General features: G+C 43.0%; 1 protein-coding gene across 2 annotated transcripts in view; it reads left to right on the top strand.

Moving 5' to 3' along the window:
* Positions 1-16659, top strand: part of LOC117359188 (proliferation marker protein Ki-67-like) — a 244544-nt gene that overhangs the window by 215098 nt on the left and 12787 nt on the right. For both annotated transcript variants that reach the window (XM_033941515.1, XM_033941514.1), the window contains exons 15-16: positions 8929-9411; positions 13127-15376. In XM_033941515.1, coding sequence (XP_033797406.1) covers positions 8929-9411; positions 13127-15376 — 2733 coding nt within the window. The remainder of the gene's footprint in view (positions 1-8928; positions 9412-13126; positions 15377-16659) is intronic.

Genomic DNA, 16659 nt, shown 5'->3' with positions numbered 1-16659 from the left:
ATGATCAGGTGGATCTTGGATATGACCTGAGAGTATGAAGGTTGTTCCAACCTTCCAGCCTACAAAGTTTAATTGAGGTGTTCCAAGAATTAAATCTGAAGCTGCCTCATCTCCACTTTTCAGTTCTTGCTCATGAGCAGCACTAAAGAACAGAATACCTGTTTTCCATAGCATCCAGAGATCACTAAGATGTTAACAGGCCACTGGGAAGTTCCTGAGGATCCCTTAGGGGTAGCTAAGTCCATGGTTAAGCTCTACCCGATGGATTCTGAGTTCCACCAGCGATTTGCTATGCCCAAAATGGATTTGCTGATGGATAAGTTACGAAGCAAACGTCACTCCCTAGTGAAGGGGAAGTAGTCCTTAAGGAAACACAGGACCGCAGGATAGACGTCCTCATAAGACAATTTGAGGCTGCCATGCTGGGACTGAAAGCAGCAATTGCAGCATCTTATATTGCCTGGGCATGCTACTTGTAGCTAAGCCAGGCTCCAGATCAGGACAGCAACACGAACACCCAGTTCCTCTTGGAAGGGGTTACCTATGTTGTTGATGCTCTGTGACCTTTTCAGGGTCTTGAGCAAGGTCTCAGCTTATGCCATCTCCGCCCACAGAATGCTCTGGATTGGGCAGTGGATGGAGGACTCGGTCTCCAAGATGACCCTGAGCAAACTCCCCTTTCAAGGACAGTTGCTCTTTGGCAAGTGCCTAGACTATCTCATGGCTAGTGAGGTGGATTGTAAGCCGAAATTCCCTACTAGATAGCAGACCCTGGAATGCAAGGGGGATCCGGCAGTGGAAATTTTTATGGTTCCCAGTGGTTTTGTCAGTATTCGGGAGTATCCTACAGTCGGAGAATATTTCAGGGCCAGAGACAAAGGTTCGGGAGCACCAAGCATCCCCAAGCTCCAGATCCCATTCCTCTGCGACTTCCAAGAAATAGCAATGATGCCAGGACAGCGGCTATTCCCCCGAGGGTGGTAGGCAAACTGGCAGAGTACTGGCAGGCTTGGACACAGAACTCTTCAGATCAGTGGGTGCTGGAAGTCATTTAGGAGGGGGTACAAGCTATAATTCTTTTTCTCACTTCTCTGGCAGGAAAAAGAGGCCCAGATCATGTGACGATTCAGAGGCTCATTGCTCTAAGAACCATAGAGCCTGTACCAGAAGGAAAATGGGTTTGGGCAAATAATCAATATATTTCATTGTGCCCAAAATGAGACTCAGAAGTCTTGAGACCGATTCTGAATCTAAAGTCTGTCAATGCAGCCCTAAAGATCCCCACTTCCACTTGGAAATGGTGTGGTCAGTTCATTGCCTTGGTTACAATGGGGGAATACCTTGCTTCTCTAAATCTAATAGAGGCATACTTGCATATTCCCATCTTTCTGGCTCACAGAAAGTTCTTGAGGTTCCATATTCTGGGCAAGCATTTTCAATTCTTTGCTCTTCCCTTTGACCTAGTAACAGCATCACGAACCTTTACCAAGGTGATGGATGTGGCAGCAGTACACCTCCACAAGGCGGGAATTCAGGTGCATTCTTACCTGGATGACCAACTCATAATTGCACCCTTGAGGGACAAGGGAGTGACAGCGATCAAGTGGTCCAGCTCCTACAGATGTTGGGTTGGGTAGCCAACATAAGGAAGAGTCACTTGATCCCGACTCAGTACCTGGAAGTTCATTTCAAGATGGCACAGAAACGGTCTTCCTCCTGGAAGCACGCAAAATGAAGCTCATGAGTCAAATTCGTGAGATTTGCAGCCTATTGGCCTCCACAGCTTGGCTGTATCTTCAACTGCTGGGATTCATGGTAGCCACAATAGATGTGGTGCCCTGGGAAAATGCACATTTACGCCCTATTCAGGAGTGGCTCCTTTCAAGGTGGTCATAATTGGACACCCTGGACCCACCCTGCTGTGCTCAAGCAAGGCATGGTGCCAGTCTATTTGACTGGGGATGCCATTCTATTTGACTGGGGAGCGCATTATGAGGGACATCCAATGCAAAGGCTTGGAGGGCCTTTGACTGCATAATCAGGCCTGGTGGTATCTGACCTCATGGTCCCAACATCCAAAAAAAGGTGGCTTGTTTCTTTGGCCAAAGGTATGAGCATGGACACACTGGGCTAGATGCTGCTCTTAGCCGAACTTAATGAGCTCCTGTCTGTTCCTCTCCCCCGTGGCTAATGATGGGTAAAATATTTCAACAGGTCAGAATGCACCCAGGTTGAGTGATGCTGGTAGTTCCACTTGGCCAAAGCAGCCGTGGTATGCAAACTTAATAAGTCTGGCTCTCTGGCTTCTTTATCATCCGAATCTTCTCTCACAGGGTCCTATCGCCTTGTAGGATCCAGAGCACTTTTCTCTTATGGCATGGCTTTTGAGCGAAAAGCCTTTGGGTGTAAAGGCTATTCACCTGAAGTAATTGCCATGCTCCTGAGGTTTAAAAAGCAGTCCATGTTAGTGGCCTAAACGAAAGCTTGGAAATGTTTCTGGAACTGGTGGAAGCGAAAATGCTTGGACCTGGTAACTAAACCAAACTAAACCTTAGGTTTGTATACTGCGCCATCTCCGCAAGCGTAGAGCTCGGCACGGTTTACAGAGTTAGGATGGAAAGGGACTCCAATGAAGGGTTATAGGATAGGAACTAAGAGGGTATGGAGGGGCCAGGGTACCAGAGAGGGGGAAGGTGTTACATTTTAGAAAAGAGCCAAGTTTTCAGGTGTTTGCGGAAAAGTTGGAGGGAGCTTGAATTTCTAAGCGGGGATGTAAGGTTGTTCCAGAGTTCTGTGGTTCTAAAGGGGAGGGATGTTCCTAGATTTCCTGCACGGGATATACCTTTTGATAGTTTTAATTTTTGGGAGGATCTGTTGGAATTAGGGTTTGAGGAATTCCAAAAGAGTGGGATAACGGGAGGAAGGATGCCGTGTAGGATCTTGAAGGTAAGCAGGCACATTTAAAGAGGATCCTGGAGGGTACAGGAAGCTATTGAAGCTTGGACTGGAGTGGTGAGACATGGTCGAATTTGCTTTTTGCGAAAATAAGCTTAGCCGCGGCATTCTGAATCTGCTGAAGTCTATGGAGGTTTTTCTTAGTTAGGCTTAAGTAGATGGAGTTGCAATAATCCAATCTGGAGAGGATGATGGATTGTACAAGGACGGCAAAGTGATTTTGATGAAAGCGGGATCTTACTTTCCTCAGCATATAAAGGCTAAAAAAGCATTTTTTTACCAAGAAGTTGAGGTGGTAATTGAAGGAAAGAGAAGAATCTATGATGATGCCCAGAACTTTACTTGAAAACTCGAGCTGAAGAGTGGGGCCGGAAGGCAATGGGATGGAGGTGGGTAAATGGTCTAATATTGGGCCGAGCCAAAGTAATTTTGTTTTGGACTCATTCAGTTTCATTTGCACAGAGTGGGCCCAGATTGGAGGTTAGTGAGGTTTGAGTCGGTCTCGAGGAGGATAAGGATATCGTCGGCATAGGTAAAGAGAGTTTCTAGGGGGGATAGATGGAGGAGTTTCAGAGAGGACATGTAGATGTTGAAAAGAATAGGAGAGAAGGGTGAGCCTTGCGGGACTCCATATATCAGCTTCCAGGGGGAGGATGAGGTACTGTTTATGTTAACGGTGTAAGATCGGGAGCGTAGGAATTTCGAGAACCAATCTAGGACTGTGGAGCTTATGCCTATTTCGGAGAGTTGGAAAATTAGAATATCATGATGGACGTCGTCAAAAGCTGCAGAGAGATCGAATTGTAGGAGGACGGCGAATTTGTTGCGAGAATGGAGTTGTTGAACCTTAGAGATTAGTGAGGCCAGTAGGGATTCGGTGCTGAAGTTGGGTCTGAAGCCGAATTGGTGGGGTAGGAGAATAGAGAATCTTTCTAAATAGGATGAGAGTTGGGTGGATATGATAGATTCTAACATCTTGGTTAGGAGAGGGATATTTGCTATTGGACAGTAATTGGATGGTATGGAGGGATCAAGGTCGGTCTTTTTCAGTAGAGGGGTCAGAGCAATGTGTCCCATTTCAGAGGAGAAGAGGCCCGATGTTGGGGCAGAATTTATAAGTTTGGTAAGGGAAGCGATGGCCTGTGCAGGGATTTTCTCAAATAGGTATGAGGGGAAAGAATTCAAGGTACACTTGCAAGATTTTAGTTTGAGGCAGAGTTTGAAGACTTGCGATTCGGAAACAAGCTCAAAGACAGTCCAGGATCTGTCATCTGGAATGGGGATGGAGACACGTAGGGTAGGGTTGAGGTCAGTGGAAACTAGGGAGTTGTAGGAGATTGTAGGCGGGAAGGAGCATCTTAGGGTGGTAACCTTTTCATTGAAGAATTTTGCTAGAGCGTCAGCTGACGGAGATGAGGGGAGCAAGGTGGGGTCCTTTTTTTGTAGTTAAGGAGCGCCAAATGTTAAACAACGCACTGTTCTGGTTGTTGGATCTGGAAATCTTATGACCGAAGAAATTCGCCCTGGCTTTTAGTGTTGAATTGTAAAGCTTAATATTGACCCTCCAGGTCTGTCTATCTGAAGAGGGATTAGATTTTTTCCATTTGCGCTCCAAAGCGCAACATTTCTGTTTCAGTTCTCTGTGGATTGGGAAGTGCCAGGGGGCCTTTCGGGGGTAGGAGATGGTTTTAGTGGATAGCGGAGCAAGGGAGTGGTAAGTGGATTCGGAGAGGGAGGTCCATTGCGCCAATTGGATTCTGAATCTGTAGGCTTAGGATTGGAGGAGAGTTGATTGAAGAATTTGGTCCAAAATAGATCACTCGTAGTTTTTTTGCGGAAGGTTATGGAGTGGGAGGAATGGGATGGGGGCTCAAGGTATGACATGAAAATGGGGAGACAGGTAGCCCCTAAAAAGTGGTCAGACCAAGGGACTTGTTCCCAACGAGTGTCGTCGGTTGAGGTTTTGAAAGCGGTAAGATCAAAGAAACTGGTGAAGTCTAGTGTGTGCCCCTTTTCATGGGTTGGAGAAGAGGCAGGTGGGGGAAAACCTAGAGAGGTAAGGAAATTGTTAAATTCGATCGTGTCCTTGCTGATGGTATCATCAAGGTGGAGATTAATATCCCCAACGATCAGAAGTCTTTGAAATTTAAGGAAGGCGTTTGTTATGGCCTCGAAGACGAGATCGGAGGAGTTGTTCCAAGGGGTAGGTGGGCGGTATAGTAACAAGATACCCAGTGGGTGAGGGTGGAGTTCATCGTTAACTGAGGCTAGCATATATTCTAGAGAGGCGTGACTGCCCTTCTCAAGGAGCTGGACATCAAAGAAAGATTTATAGAGGAGTGCCAGTCCACCTTTTCGGTTAGATCTGGGAGAGAAGAGGCCTTGGTAACCGTGGGGGAGGAGTTCGTTTTGTGTAAATAGGTCATCTTTGGCGATCCATGATTCCGTGATGCACAAGAAACCAGGGTCAAAATCGTCGAGAAGGTCCTTCAAGATTTGGGTCTTGTTGCATGCTGATCTGGCATTGCAATAAAGTGTCGGGACTGGGGTGAGAGAGTCAGAGGCAACGTTGGGAAAGTTGGCAGGGGGCAAGGGCTTTAGAGAATCATGGTTGACTTTTCGGGGGGTTTTCTTGAAAGGATGGCTTCTAGTGCGTATCAATGTGGGGATTCTGAGGCCAGGGCAGATATTACTGGTGTTTGCGGGGTCGAGTAGGTTAGGAGAGGGAGGTTTCAGACAAAGGGAGGTATAGAGAGGTGAGCAGAGTAGGAGGAGAAGGAACCCGAAGGATGGATTCATGGCGGGGTTAGGGGAAGCCTTGGGGCTGGGGGGCAGGACTAGATTGGTTGGTGCGTGAGAGTCTACAGCAGAGTGGGGGGGGGGGTAGTGTTAGCTTAGGAAGGAGCCAGGGACTTATTTGAGCTGGCTGAGTGAGTGAGCCAAGAGTAGGGAGTAGAGGGTTTTTTTGTGTTTTTTTTTTTCTTTTCTTTTAGGGGGTTGATCAGAGGTGGAGCTTTGGAGGTGAAAGCAATTTAGCAGCTAGACAGTTTTCACAAGGAAACCTAAAACGGAGAGAACTTGGAACAGTAGATATTAACAGGGAGAGATTGCACAGCCAAGGTTTGCGTGTAGCCCAAGAATGTGCTGTGGGGCACAGGGGCTTGGAAAAGTGAGCGCTAAGCGAGACCTTTGGCAGTAATACAATTTAGCACTAAACAAGAGCTTAGACAGTAATATAATTTGGCATCAGGCAGTTTCCGGGTCAGGAGTTAAACAAGAGAGGATTAGACGAGAGAGAACTGTGAAGTCTGGAGGCCAGCAATGGACCTCGATGATCCAAGGAGGAGGAGGGTGTCAAGTTGGGCAGAGAGGAGCCCAATCGTGCTTGCACGATCTTTCACAGACTTCGGCAGCTCTCGGATGGGCTGCAGGGAGGCAGAGCTCAGAAAAAGAGCAGGGGCAGGGCCGATCACTCCTGCTCAAGCGGCGTCAGGCAGAGGAAGGAGGGACAAGATGGCAGAAGCTTCCTCCTTCCTCTGCCTTGAAGAGCTGTTGAGGAAACAAATTTTCGGCGGCCCACAATGGGCTGAAGGGAGACCGGTCGCTGGGTGGGCAGAGACAAGCCCAATTGTCCTTGCGCGGTCTTTGGCTGCCCTTGGATGGGCTGCAGGGAGGCAGTTTTGGTGGTGCTGGACTTTCTGCAGGAAAGTCTGAAGAAAGGCCTGATGGTTGGCTCTCTCAAGGTACAAACTGCTGGACTTTCATGCTTCAGAGCACATTTTAGTATTCGCTCATTAGCGTCTATTCCAGATGTATGTGAATTTTTGAAGGGAGCCTTCACTTTCCAGTGTGCCAGTCCTTTCAGTCTTGGAACATTAATCTTGTCCTGGGAGCCCTTGCGATGGACCCTTATGAGTCTTTGGAGGAGGATTTTTCATAGTTGCTATGATGTCAGCGAGAAGAGTGTCAGTGCTTCAGGCTCTATCCTGCAGGGTGCTTTTTCTTTGAATTTCGGAGGCTAGTGTCTCGATTTGAATGGTCTCTTCCTTCCTACCAAAGGTCATGTTCAGTTTCCATGTAGACCAGAAGGTACTGCTCCCAGCCTTCACACCTACGGGAGTGAAGAAAGCAGATAGAGTGTTGAAAATTTTGATTTGTTATTTGGAGATAACCAACAAGGTCCGGCTATCTGATCACACCTTCGTGCTTACAAATGCACACGTTGGGGGAGATGGCATCTAAAGTGACCATATTCAGGTGGATTGGGATGGCCATATCTTCTGACAATATTGGAAGCAGAAAGTAGTCTTCAGTGGCGGCGAAGGCATACTCACTCTCAGCATCGTGTTCTCTTGGACAGAGTCTAGAGCACTCTTACTAAAGAGATTTGCAGAGCGGCCACTTGGTCCAATCTCCACACGTTTCTGTAAGTTTTACAGAGTGAATGTAGCAGCCGGGCTAGACACCGCTTTTGGGGCTTTGTGGTCCTCAGTACTGGCAGCAGGCTCATCTGTCCTACCCTAGTAACCGGGAACTGCTCTATTATGTCCCGCTGATCCAGACTACCAGTCCTGTTGAACAAGAAGGAAAGGTTTGGTTCTTACCTTGCTATTCTTTCTTGAAAACAGGAATGATAGTCTTGACACCTGCCCTGTCAGATATATACTAGCCTGCTTTCTGTTTCAGATATGCCTGCTTCGTCAGATGTTTTGTTTCTATCGCCTGCTTGATAGGGTCAGAAATAAAGAGGAATTAACTCATAAGAGATTTATGTAGTTTCAGGGAGTTTCCTCGCACCATTCTCTTATGTTTGCACTCTAGGACAACTTAGAAGATTTGGTATTGACTGACAGGGGTGGAGCTCATCCCAGAGTGATGGGAGGAAGAGCAGCAACAAAACTGGGCTCTCTACAACCCTCACTTAACGTACGGACTCCTATGAAGATTAACAGAAAGAAGGGACTCCTGTGAAGATTAACAGAAAGAAGATTATCCAAGTATGAACCTAATCTTTCATTATTTCAGATACAGTTTCGTTGCTTAGCAGGGCAGAATTTAGACACAGGCTTTGTCTCCACCACCTCTACCAGGAGACTATTCCACCTGAGTACTGTGTATAGATGCACCTTCTTGTCCAGTTTGTCTGTTTTGACTAGATTGTAAGCTCTTTTGATCAGGGACTTTCTCTTCTATGTTTTGATGTATACGGCATTTCTGTTACGAGCTAGAAAGTTGGTAAACGTGACAATACAGAACATTGTACTGGTGTTTAAGCTAACAGACACTATTCTACTGAAGAAGCTCCATGCAGAGTGAAACGGGGACGCTCTGTCGAGCTCTCTAAAGTTACTTTCAAATTTAGCAAGAAGATCATATCATATCAGCCACTCATAAAATCAGCTGGGAAAACAAAGCTAAGTACAAGAGTTAAACTGAAAGCGTGTTTTTCTCTTACAATGTCTGTTAAAGATACTATGTTAGAAAAAATATATTAATTAATCTGACTACAAACAAACTTTAATGAAATTAAATATCTGGTATTAATAAAAAAGAGAAATATAAAAAATATACAAAAAACCAATAAGAAAGGGGAGTTGAAAGGGACCAGTGATAGCTTGCATTAAGGCTATACAGACAAGACTAGTTCTAACGTCATAATAGCTGCAAGCACTGGAGGTATCCCTTCGCCCTTATTAAACTATATACCAGAATGGTTGTTTAAAGAAATACTTGAAGTATTAATAAATGAGGAGGAATTCATTCAAGTAAAGTCCATCTATTATTTGATAGTGATTATTCGGTGACTTTTATTGTGAAGAGAATTTGATATGCCTAGTAGTACTATAGAACTAAGTAGTAGTATAGCACTCTATTAATTTCAGAATATTGCAGATTACTCTGAAATATGTTGTAAATACAAGAATGTGTACTCTGTTTTTAGAATGAAGATAATTAGTTTTCATCTATTTATAGAATCAAGAGTAAGTGTTTTTGGACAGAACAAAGTGAAGGAGGCATATATTAAAACATCAGCAGTGAAGTTGAGAAGCTTCAGGAATAAAAAAAGTGAACAAGAGTTGAAAAAAACAGACCAAGTAAAAAACAATGTAATCTCAACACGGCAGTCACAGCATTTGAATTCGTTAGAAAGTTCTGATCGTAAAATTTTAACCAGATCTTCCAGAAAGAAGCAAAATAATGCAACTACAGAAGCTCCTGCTTTCCTGATGAAAACTAAACTGGTTAAAGAAGCACAGCCTTGTAAGTTGGAAAGAAAATACAACAAAAATGTAAAAGAAAATGACATTAAAAAAATGACTGACAAAAATATAACCACTATTCAAGAAATTATTTCTTTGTCCAACAAAGATGTTGATGGATATACTCTCCCCCAGACAAGAAATAAATCACAAAAGAAACGTGTTAAATATATCTTCGCTTCTGACACAAGAGAAGGTAAGGAAAATCTGAGGTTAGTAAGAAGTATCTTTAGATTTTAAAAAAAAGTACGATTCTTATTATAAAATTAGGCTCATTCTTGTCAAACTTTTTAGCTGTTTGGGCTCATTTTGTGTTACATTATCAAAATTTTGCATTAGAAATGTTGGGTTGGGTTTTTTTTTGGGGGGAAGGGGAGATGAAGGCAAATTATTTAGAAATACACTTCAAATATCTGTTACTTAATGTACCTTGTATGACATTTGAAATGGATCATCCCTCACATTTTTTGAACGGCTGGTATTACCAGAATTCTTTCATTAACAGGTGTACAAATATGCCACCTTTAGCTCTGTAATTGATATTATTTACAATGCTCTTTTGGCATTTTAAGAATTTTAGAAATAGATATGTCGCCCAAGTAGTGCATTATTCAGATTTTAATTTTTTTTTTTTTTTTTGTTTGGACCAAGCAAATCTGAATGAAATTCAAAGTAGAATAAATATGTATTATATTCTGTGATACTTCATCATTAAAAGTTTAAAATTTTAAAATTGCAATTAAAAATCTACTTTTAGAGAATGACAAGTTTGAAAATATAAATAATTTCAGTATTGCAAAGTGAAGAGTTGTCCATTTGAATATGGATAAATAAGGACCTTCTTTATATTCTTAAAGGAGAGGCCTAGTGGTAGAACTGCTGCATCTGCACCCAGAGGTTGTGAGATCAAATCTCTGCGCTGCTCCTTGTGACCCTGGTCAAGTCACTTAGTCCTCCATTACCACTGCTTTGAATGTGTAGCCACATAAAGGTGGTATACAAGTCCCATTCCCTTTCCTTCTATTCCTATTGTAAATTCCAGTGCAGCGCTGAACCATAGGGTTATCCATGCCTGCTCACGAGCATTCTGCAGAAGATGTCAATCTCAGCTTTTCAACTTCTCCTCCCTGGTTTCTGCTGCCCTCTAAAGTTCTTCCTTCTGCAGGCAAGAATGAAGGTGGTATTCTGATCTGCTCCTTTTATTTCTTTACTAGTCTTATAGCCCGTTACATTAACGGGTGCTATAATATATGTGTGTGTATGTCTGTCTTTATTTCTTTCTCTCTCTCTCTCTCCTTAGCCGCTTTCTTTCTGTCTTTCTTTTTCCTTGGCTGTCCATCACCACCCCTTGCCTGCTCCCCCTGTCCATTCTCCCTTCCTTTTACCTCCACTGTGTCCACCACCACCCCTTCACTGCTCTCCTTATGCAGCAGCAGCCCTTCTCCCTTTGTTTTTCCTCCCCCCTGCCCAGCAGCACCTCTTTCCTTCTCCCCCTGTCCAACATTAGGCCTCTGTTCCTTTTTCGTCACCCCCCCTGTCCATCAGCACCTCTTTCCTTCTCCCCCTGTCCAGCAGTAGGCATCCCTTCCTTTTTCACCCCCCTCCTCCTTCTTATCCCTATGATACACTTACCTTGCTCTGCCCCTGATCAGAGGTTCCCTACAGCCGCCCAGTTGCACCCATTGGAAAAGTTCCCTCTCCTACATCCCGCACCCCCCCCCCCGACGCGACTCCCGCTGTCTTTCTTTCTGTCCCTGGCCCCCTTTGTCTGTCTGTCTTTCTGTGTATCTCCCTGCCCCTGTGTCTTTCTTCTTTTCTTTCTGTCTCCCTTCCTCCCTCTGTCTGTCTGTCTGTCCAAAGCAGCATTCCCCCCCCCCTCCATTTCCCTCCCCCCACACCAGTTCCCTGTGCAGCAGCATTAGTGTTTCCTCTACCCCACTTTCCCTTCCTGCGGGCCCAACTACAAAGCTGGTGATTCCAGCAGCGTGTGCAGCAGTCTCCACACGCTGCTTCGGGTCCTTCTACTGCCCTTATTTGCTCTGCCGTATCTCTGATGACATCATCGGAGACATGGCAGAGCAAATCAGGGCAGTAGAAGGGCACGAAGCAGCGTGTGAAGACTGTTGCACACACTGCTGGAATCGCCACCGGGTGGCGGGTTCAGTTAAAGAGCCCAGGTGGAAAGTATAAAAAAAAACTATTCTGTACAATTGTCATTTTATAAATACAAATAATACAGGACAAGGATGAACAAAACCCCTGTCTCCCCTCCCCGTCACACATGTCCCCTCTACCATCAAGAAAACTGAATAAGCCAAATTATTACAGAATGGTACACAGAAATATCATGCTAGCAGTATACCGCAGTCACACATGACAGGAACAGTGTTAGGAAAGTGCAACTAGGGCAATTGCCCCCTGGTCAGAGAGAGACCTAAGCCAGCTGGAAGCTAAAGAAGCACTGCCTGGGCTTTGCAGTCCCCAGTTATGTTTAACACCAGCTCTAGCAGGATATATAGTTCAAATCTTTTATTGATTTTATGAACAAAATAAAACAACAGTCAAATTACAGAAGTAAAAAGTACAAAGGTCCATGAGAAAGAGTACAGCAACCTAACAAAATAGGTACAACCAATATTCTACTTCTGGAAAAACCCATGATTAATCAACCAAAACTATAAGAACTTCAGAATAGCCTTACTGGGTCAGGCCAATGGTTCATCAAGCCCAGTAGTCCGTTCTCACGGTGGCCAATCCAGGTCCCTGGTACCTGGCCAAAACCCAAGGAGTAGCAATATTCCATGCTACCGATCCAGGGCAAGCAGTGGCTTTCCTCATGTCTTTCTCAATAACAGACTATTCTGTGTCAAAAGTAAATGTGATCACACTCTGCCCTAAACTGTTACCAAAAATAAAAAAATAATGTACCTAATCCTTTAATGCCCACACACCTCCTCCCCCTCCCCCCCATGTGCACAGAACATTCTTTGAGAAATAACAGGCTGTTGAGTTTCTGTTTTTTGTACATCTTCTCCTTGGATATCTGCAATGGGGCAGGAAAGGAAATGGGGCTCTGATGAGAGGTCTGTATCTTTCAAATAATCCCAATAAAGCAGACATGACAAGGAGAGGAAACTGGAAGCATTTTCTTTTCTATAGCTGCTTTAATTATGATGTCAACCAATGCTGTATAATAGGGTAGGCTAAGCTTTCACCCACAGAATGGGGAACACATCAGGCCCCAAATTAGCACAAATTCAGCCCAGCTCCTCAGAAAATACCCCCGACCACAACCACCATTAAGAAATATAGGAAAATACAGATCTGAAGTAACGCGAGTCTGCACACACATCTATGCATAATAGAGCAAGTGCAGTGTGTTTTTATATAAACACATATAGAGAAAATGCTTACACGGATGCACACGAAAAGAGCAGCTCTCAGTATTTGCCTGCGGTAGCATCAGCGCAGCAATTCACTTCAGCAGCCTTGGGGCTTTTGATGGGTCGTGCCTGCCTCTAAGGAAAGAGGAAGTTGCATCATCAGAGGCGGCCCGCAATTCATCAAAAGCCCCAAGGCTGCTGAAGTGAATTGCTGCACTGCGGTGACGCTACAGGCAAGTACTGAGAGCAGAGGGGAGGAAGCCCTGATCTCACCAGCCTTGCACGGACCGGCACAAAATTTTTGCACATCGATCTTGCCGGCCCTGCATGGATCGGCAGGAAATTTCTGCAGACCGGCAGTTGAAGAACACTGATGTAAATGATAACTGACTATTGTCATCATAAATACTGTGTTGAATATGTTAACTTTGTTTGACTTTTTAACACTTAATAGTTTTCTGTCTGCATGTTGTATATTTCTTATTTAGGTTCATGAATATAAGTTAAACTACATTTTATTTGTTACAGAATCAAAAGAAACTGTTTCTAAGACTGAAGGAAATAAAGGTATGACAGAAGAACTGAAGGAAACCACTGAAGTAGAAAATTCTCATACTTCACAAAGGTCTCGGAGCTTGACCAAAACAGAGAGTCCCAAAGAAAAAGTTAATGGAAGATCTATTAGAAAAAGACAGAATATTGATGCACAAAAGGACTTTGCTGATATGTACATTAAACTTGTTGAGGAAACTAACCCAGCTATAAAGTTGCCAAGGAAATTAAACCAAAATCTGAATGAAAGTGACATTAAGGAACTTTCTATTGAAAATGCTCAGGCCAAAAATGTACAGGTTATGCAAGAAGATATTTCTTTATCTGCTGGAGAAATCAGTATATCTAGTTTACCCAAAAAGCGGGGAAGACTACGAAAAGTGAAAATTGTAGGATCTTCAGTGGCAGCACAGGAAAAACCTATGTATAAGATAAAAGGTAAAGCATCAGAAATTACTAAACAAATTAAAGAGGTAGAAAATGAAATACAAAAGAGAGAAGTTTTCTCTTACTCATCAGTAACAGAGAAAAAAAGAGGAAGGAGGAAAAAATGTATAGAAGACAATGCTGTTTTTGAAACTACAAATCAGGCAAAACTTAAAGATGTCTTAAAAGTAAAAGAAACTGCAAGGTCAACAAGGATCAAAAGAAGTGGGACCCAATCTATAAGAGATCAAGAATCTGGAGAATCTGTGTTTCATGATTCTCAGAAAAAAACAAAAAAATCATCTCCAAGAATAGAAAAGAATTTGCAGACTTCTGAGATATTAACTGTAAACAATTCTTTATTGAAACAAATTGATCACATTATTGAAACGAAAAAAGTGGCTGGCCAAGTTAAAAAATCTGTACAGTGGCATCCCCTGCTGACTGATTTTAAGACATCTGTCCAAACAATCAAACCTAACCAAGAGACTCTAGAAGATGAAAAAGAAATTTCATCAACCAGTAGGAGACCTGGAAGAAAAAGTATTCTGGAGTTGAAGCCATCTGTAGTGCCAGCTAAAAGATCCAGAAGAGAAAATACTGTAGAGAATAATAAACAAGTTTCTATAACAACACATTTTACTATAGAAAGAAAACAAACCCGATTGCAGACAGCAAAGAATATACAAAAAGTAACTAAGCAAAAGATTACTGGAAGCTCCAATGAGACTGTTACAGAAACAAAAACACTTAGGAATGCAAAGCAAAAAGCACATCCTTCTCAACAATTTGGAAAGATATGTGAAACAAAAAAACAAATTCAAGAAGTTGAATCAATTTTAAGTGGTCAAGAAGAGAGTAAAGAATTGATAGTTGAAACTAGGAATGTAGGAGGATCTTTGGAAGATCAGACAAGTATAATGCCCAAGTCTAAAGTGACACGAACAGCAAAGAGAGCTGTCAGAGAACAAACAATTAAATCAGATTCATCAATAAATAAGACAAAAGCTGTTACGGGACGAAATCAAACTATAAGTGATCCGTTCTCACCATTTATAGGCTCACCATCTTTTTCAGCTTTGATCCTTGATTCTAATCCATCAAAAAATGTACCAAAAGCTGATTCAAGATTAAGACGATATAGGGCAGCTGCTAAAAATGACGACTTGCATACCAAGGAAAATGAGGCTATGCAGAAAACTAGTCCTGTATCAAATAAAAATAAAGCACCTATTAAAACAGTGACAGATTTTCAACCTATTAGCCAAAGGACTCGAAGAAAGGCTTTTGCTGGTGCTGTTGTTCAGGAAACTTTAATACATACAAAAGAACCATCCAGAAATATAAGAGCAGCATTAAAGAGAAAATTAACAAATGAAGTTGTTGGTGTAATACATCAGGAGACTTCACAACAAAAACTAGAGAATCAACTGGAAAGTGAAGGTCTTACGAGAGCAGGTCGTAGAGCAAACCTTTCAAAGAATAAGATTGAACTGGAAAAAAATGATTTTAGTTATAATGCACAAGATAACATATCTGCTGCAGGTGGAAGACAATGTTTAAAGGAGATGGAAGTGACAGCACATAAAATGGGCAGAGGCAAAGCTGATAAGAGTGAAAATCGTAGAAGAGGCCACAGCATGGCTCATGAAAAAAATCCTTCTCCAGTAAGTCTTTCAAGACGAGGCAGAAGGAAGCAAATGACAGATGAAATTCACACAGATACTGCTGTTCAGTCCATTCCTTCTAGAAGTAAAAGCAGCTTAGATGATAGAACACCAGCAAAGAAACTGAAAATGGGTAAGCTAATTATAACAAATTTGAACTGACTATTGTTTGGTTACAGCTCTGAATATTTTTTCATGGGAGATTGACATTTTAGTTCATTTTCTTCATCCATGATAGCTTGATATGCAGTCTGTCTACACTTTGTTCATTATAATTTACTGTGAAATGTTCAGTACTGTGGTATATTCTATGGGAAACAGAAGCACCAACATGCAGCAAAGTGGAACAGCTGATATCAGAGTAGCATTAACATGGATTGTCATTTATAGTTAGAAAATATAGAAGGTCAATAGAGCTAATGATGTAGTGGCTGCCTGTATTGGTGGCCATAATTAATTATAAGCATTAGGTACCAATGGCACATGATTTCTGTAAGACATTACTGCTTAGACTACATGTGCAAATGTTCTGCACTGTAATTTGGAAGTTTAAAGCTATTTGTGTTATACAAAAAATAATGTTTTATCCCAGGACAAGCAGGCAGCATATTCTCACATGGGTGGCGGCATCCACAGAGCCCCGGTACGTACAGCTTTAAAAGTGCATTGCCACTTTAAGACTTTAAGAAAGTTTGCGAACTGCCTGCACCACGCATGTGCGAGTGCCTTCCCGCCCGACGCAGGCTAGTGTCGCTGAACATTGTTCAGTTTTTTGCCATTTGCCTTCCCGCTCACGCAGTTTTTTCTGTTTAACTTTATTTCTTTTTAAAAGAAAAAATGAAGAACAACATTTTCTTCCAACTTTTTATCAGGGGTTTTGGCTACTGAGCCTTTCATTTTTTCCTCAGCCATTGCTTTGCCTGATGTGGTCTTTTTGATCATTTCTTTTCAGGCCACTAATGGGCTTTAAAAAAAATGTAGGTGCCCAAGGCCAACCTCTCTTCCCGGCACTTGGTGCTTCAGATCCTTTTGTCCAGTCCACTGGGTGAAACTAGTACCCAGTGTACTACCCTGCAGAAATATTCAAGAAATTTCAACAGGAAAGATTGTTCGGGACTTGCATGGGCATTGATCAGAAACTTTCATCATCGAAAACATCGACACCAGCATTGGGAGACATTGCTTCTTCTGGTAAGCCAGTTCACAGGTTGCCAGCTTTCCAATCTGCATCGCAGGTCATTTTGTATAGAGTCTCTTGATGCCAACCAAGCAATGATGCCCGCCTTCCGGCTTGCCTCAACCTCGAGGTGTGCATCCTTATTAAGCTCACCCTCTTCGGGGCAAGCCACAGTTCCGGCAGATAAGCCAGCAGTACCGGTGCTTTCCTTCTGGATACAGCTCAATGCGCTGTTCTGA

This window comes from Geotrypetes seraphini, chromosome 4 (assembly GCF_902459505.1).
Source record: "Geotrypetes seraphini chromosome 4, aGeoSer1.1, whole genome shotgun sequence".
Taxonomy (NCBI): Eukaryota; Metazoa; Chordata; class Amphibia; order Gymnophiona; family Dermophiidae; genus Geotrypetes; species Geotrypetes seraphini.
The sequence above is the reverse complement of the archived record's forward strand: the minus strand, read 5'-3'. Positions and strand labels throughout refer to the sequence as shown.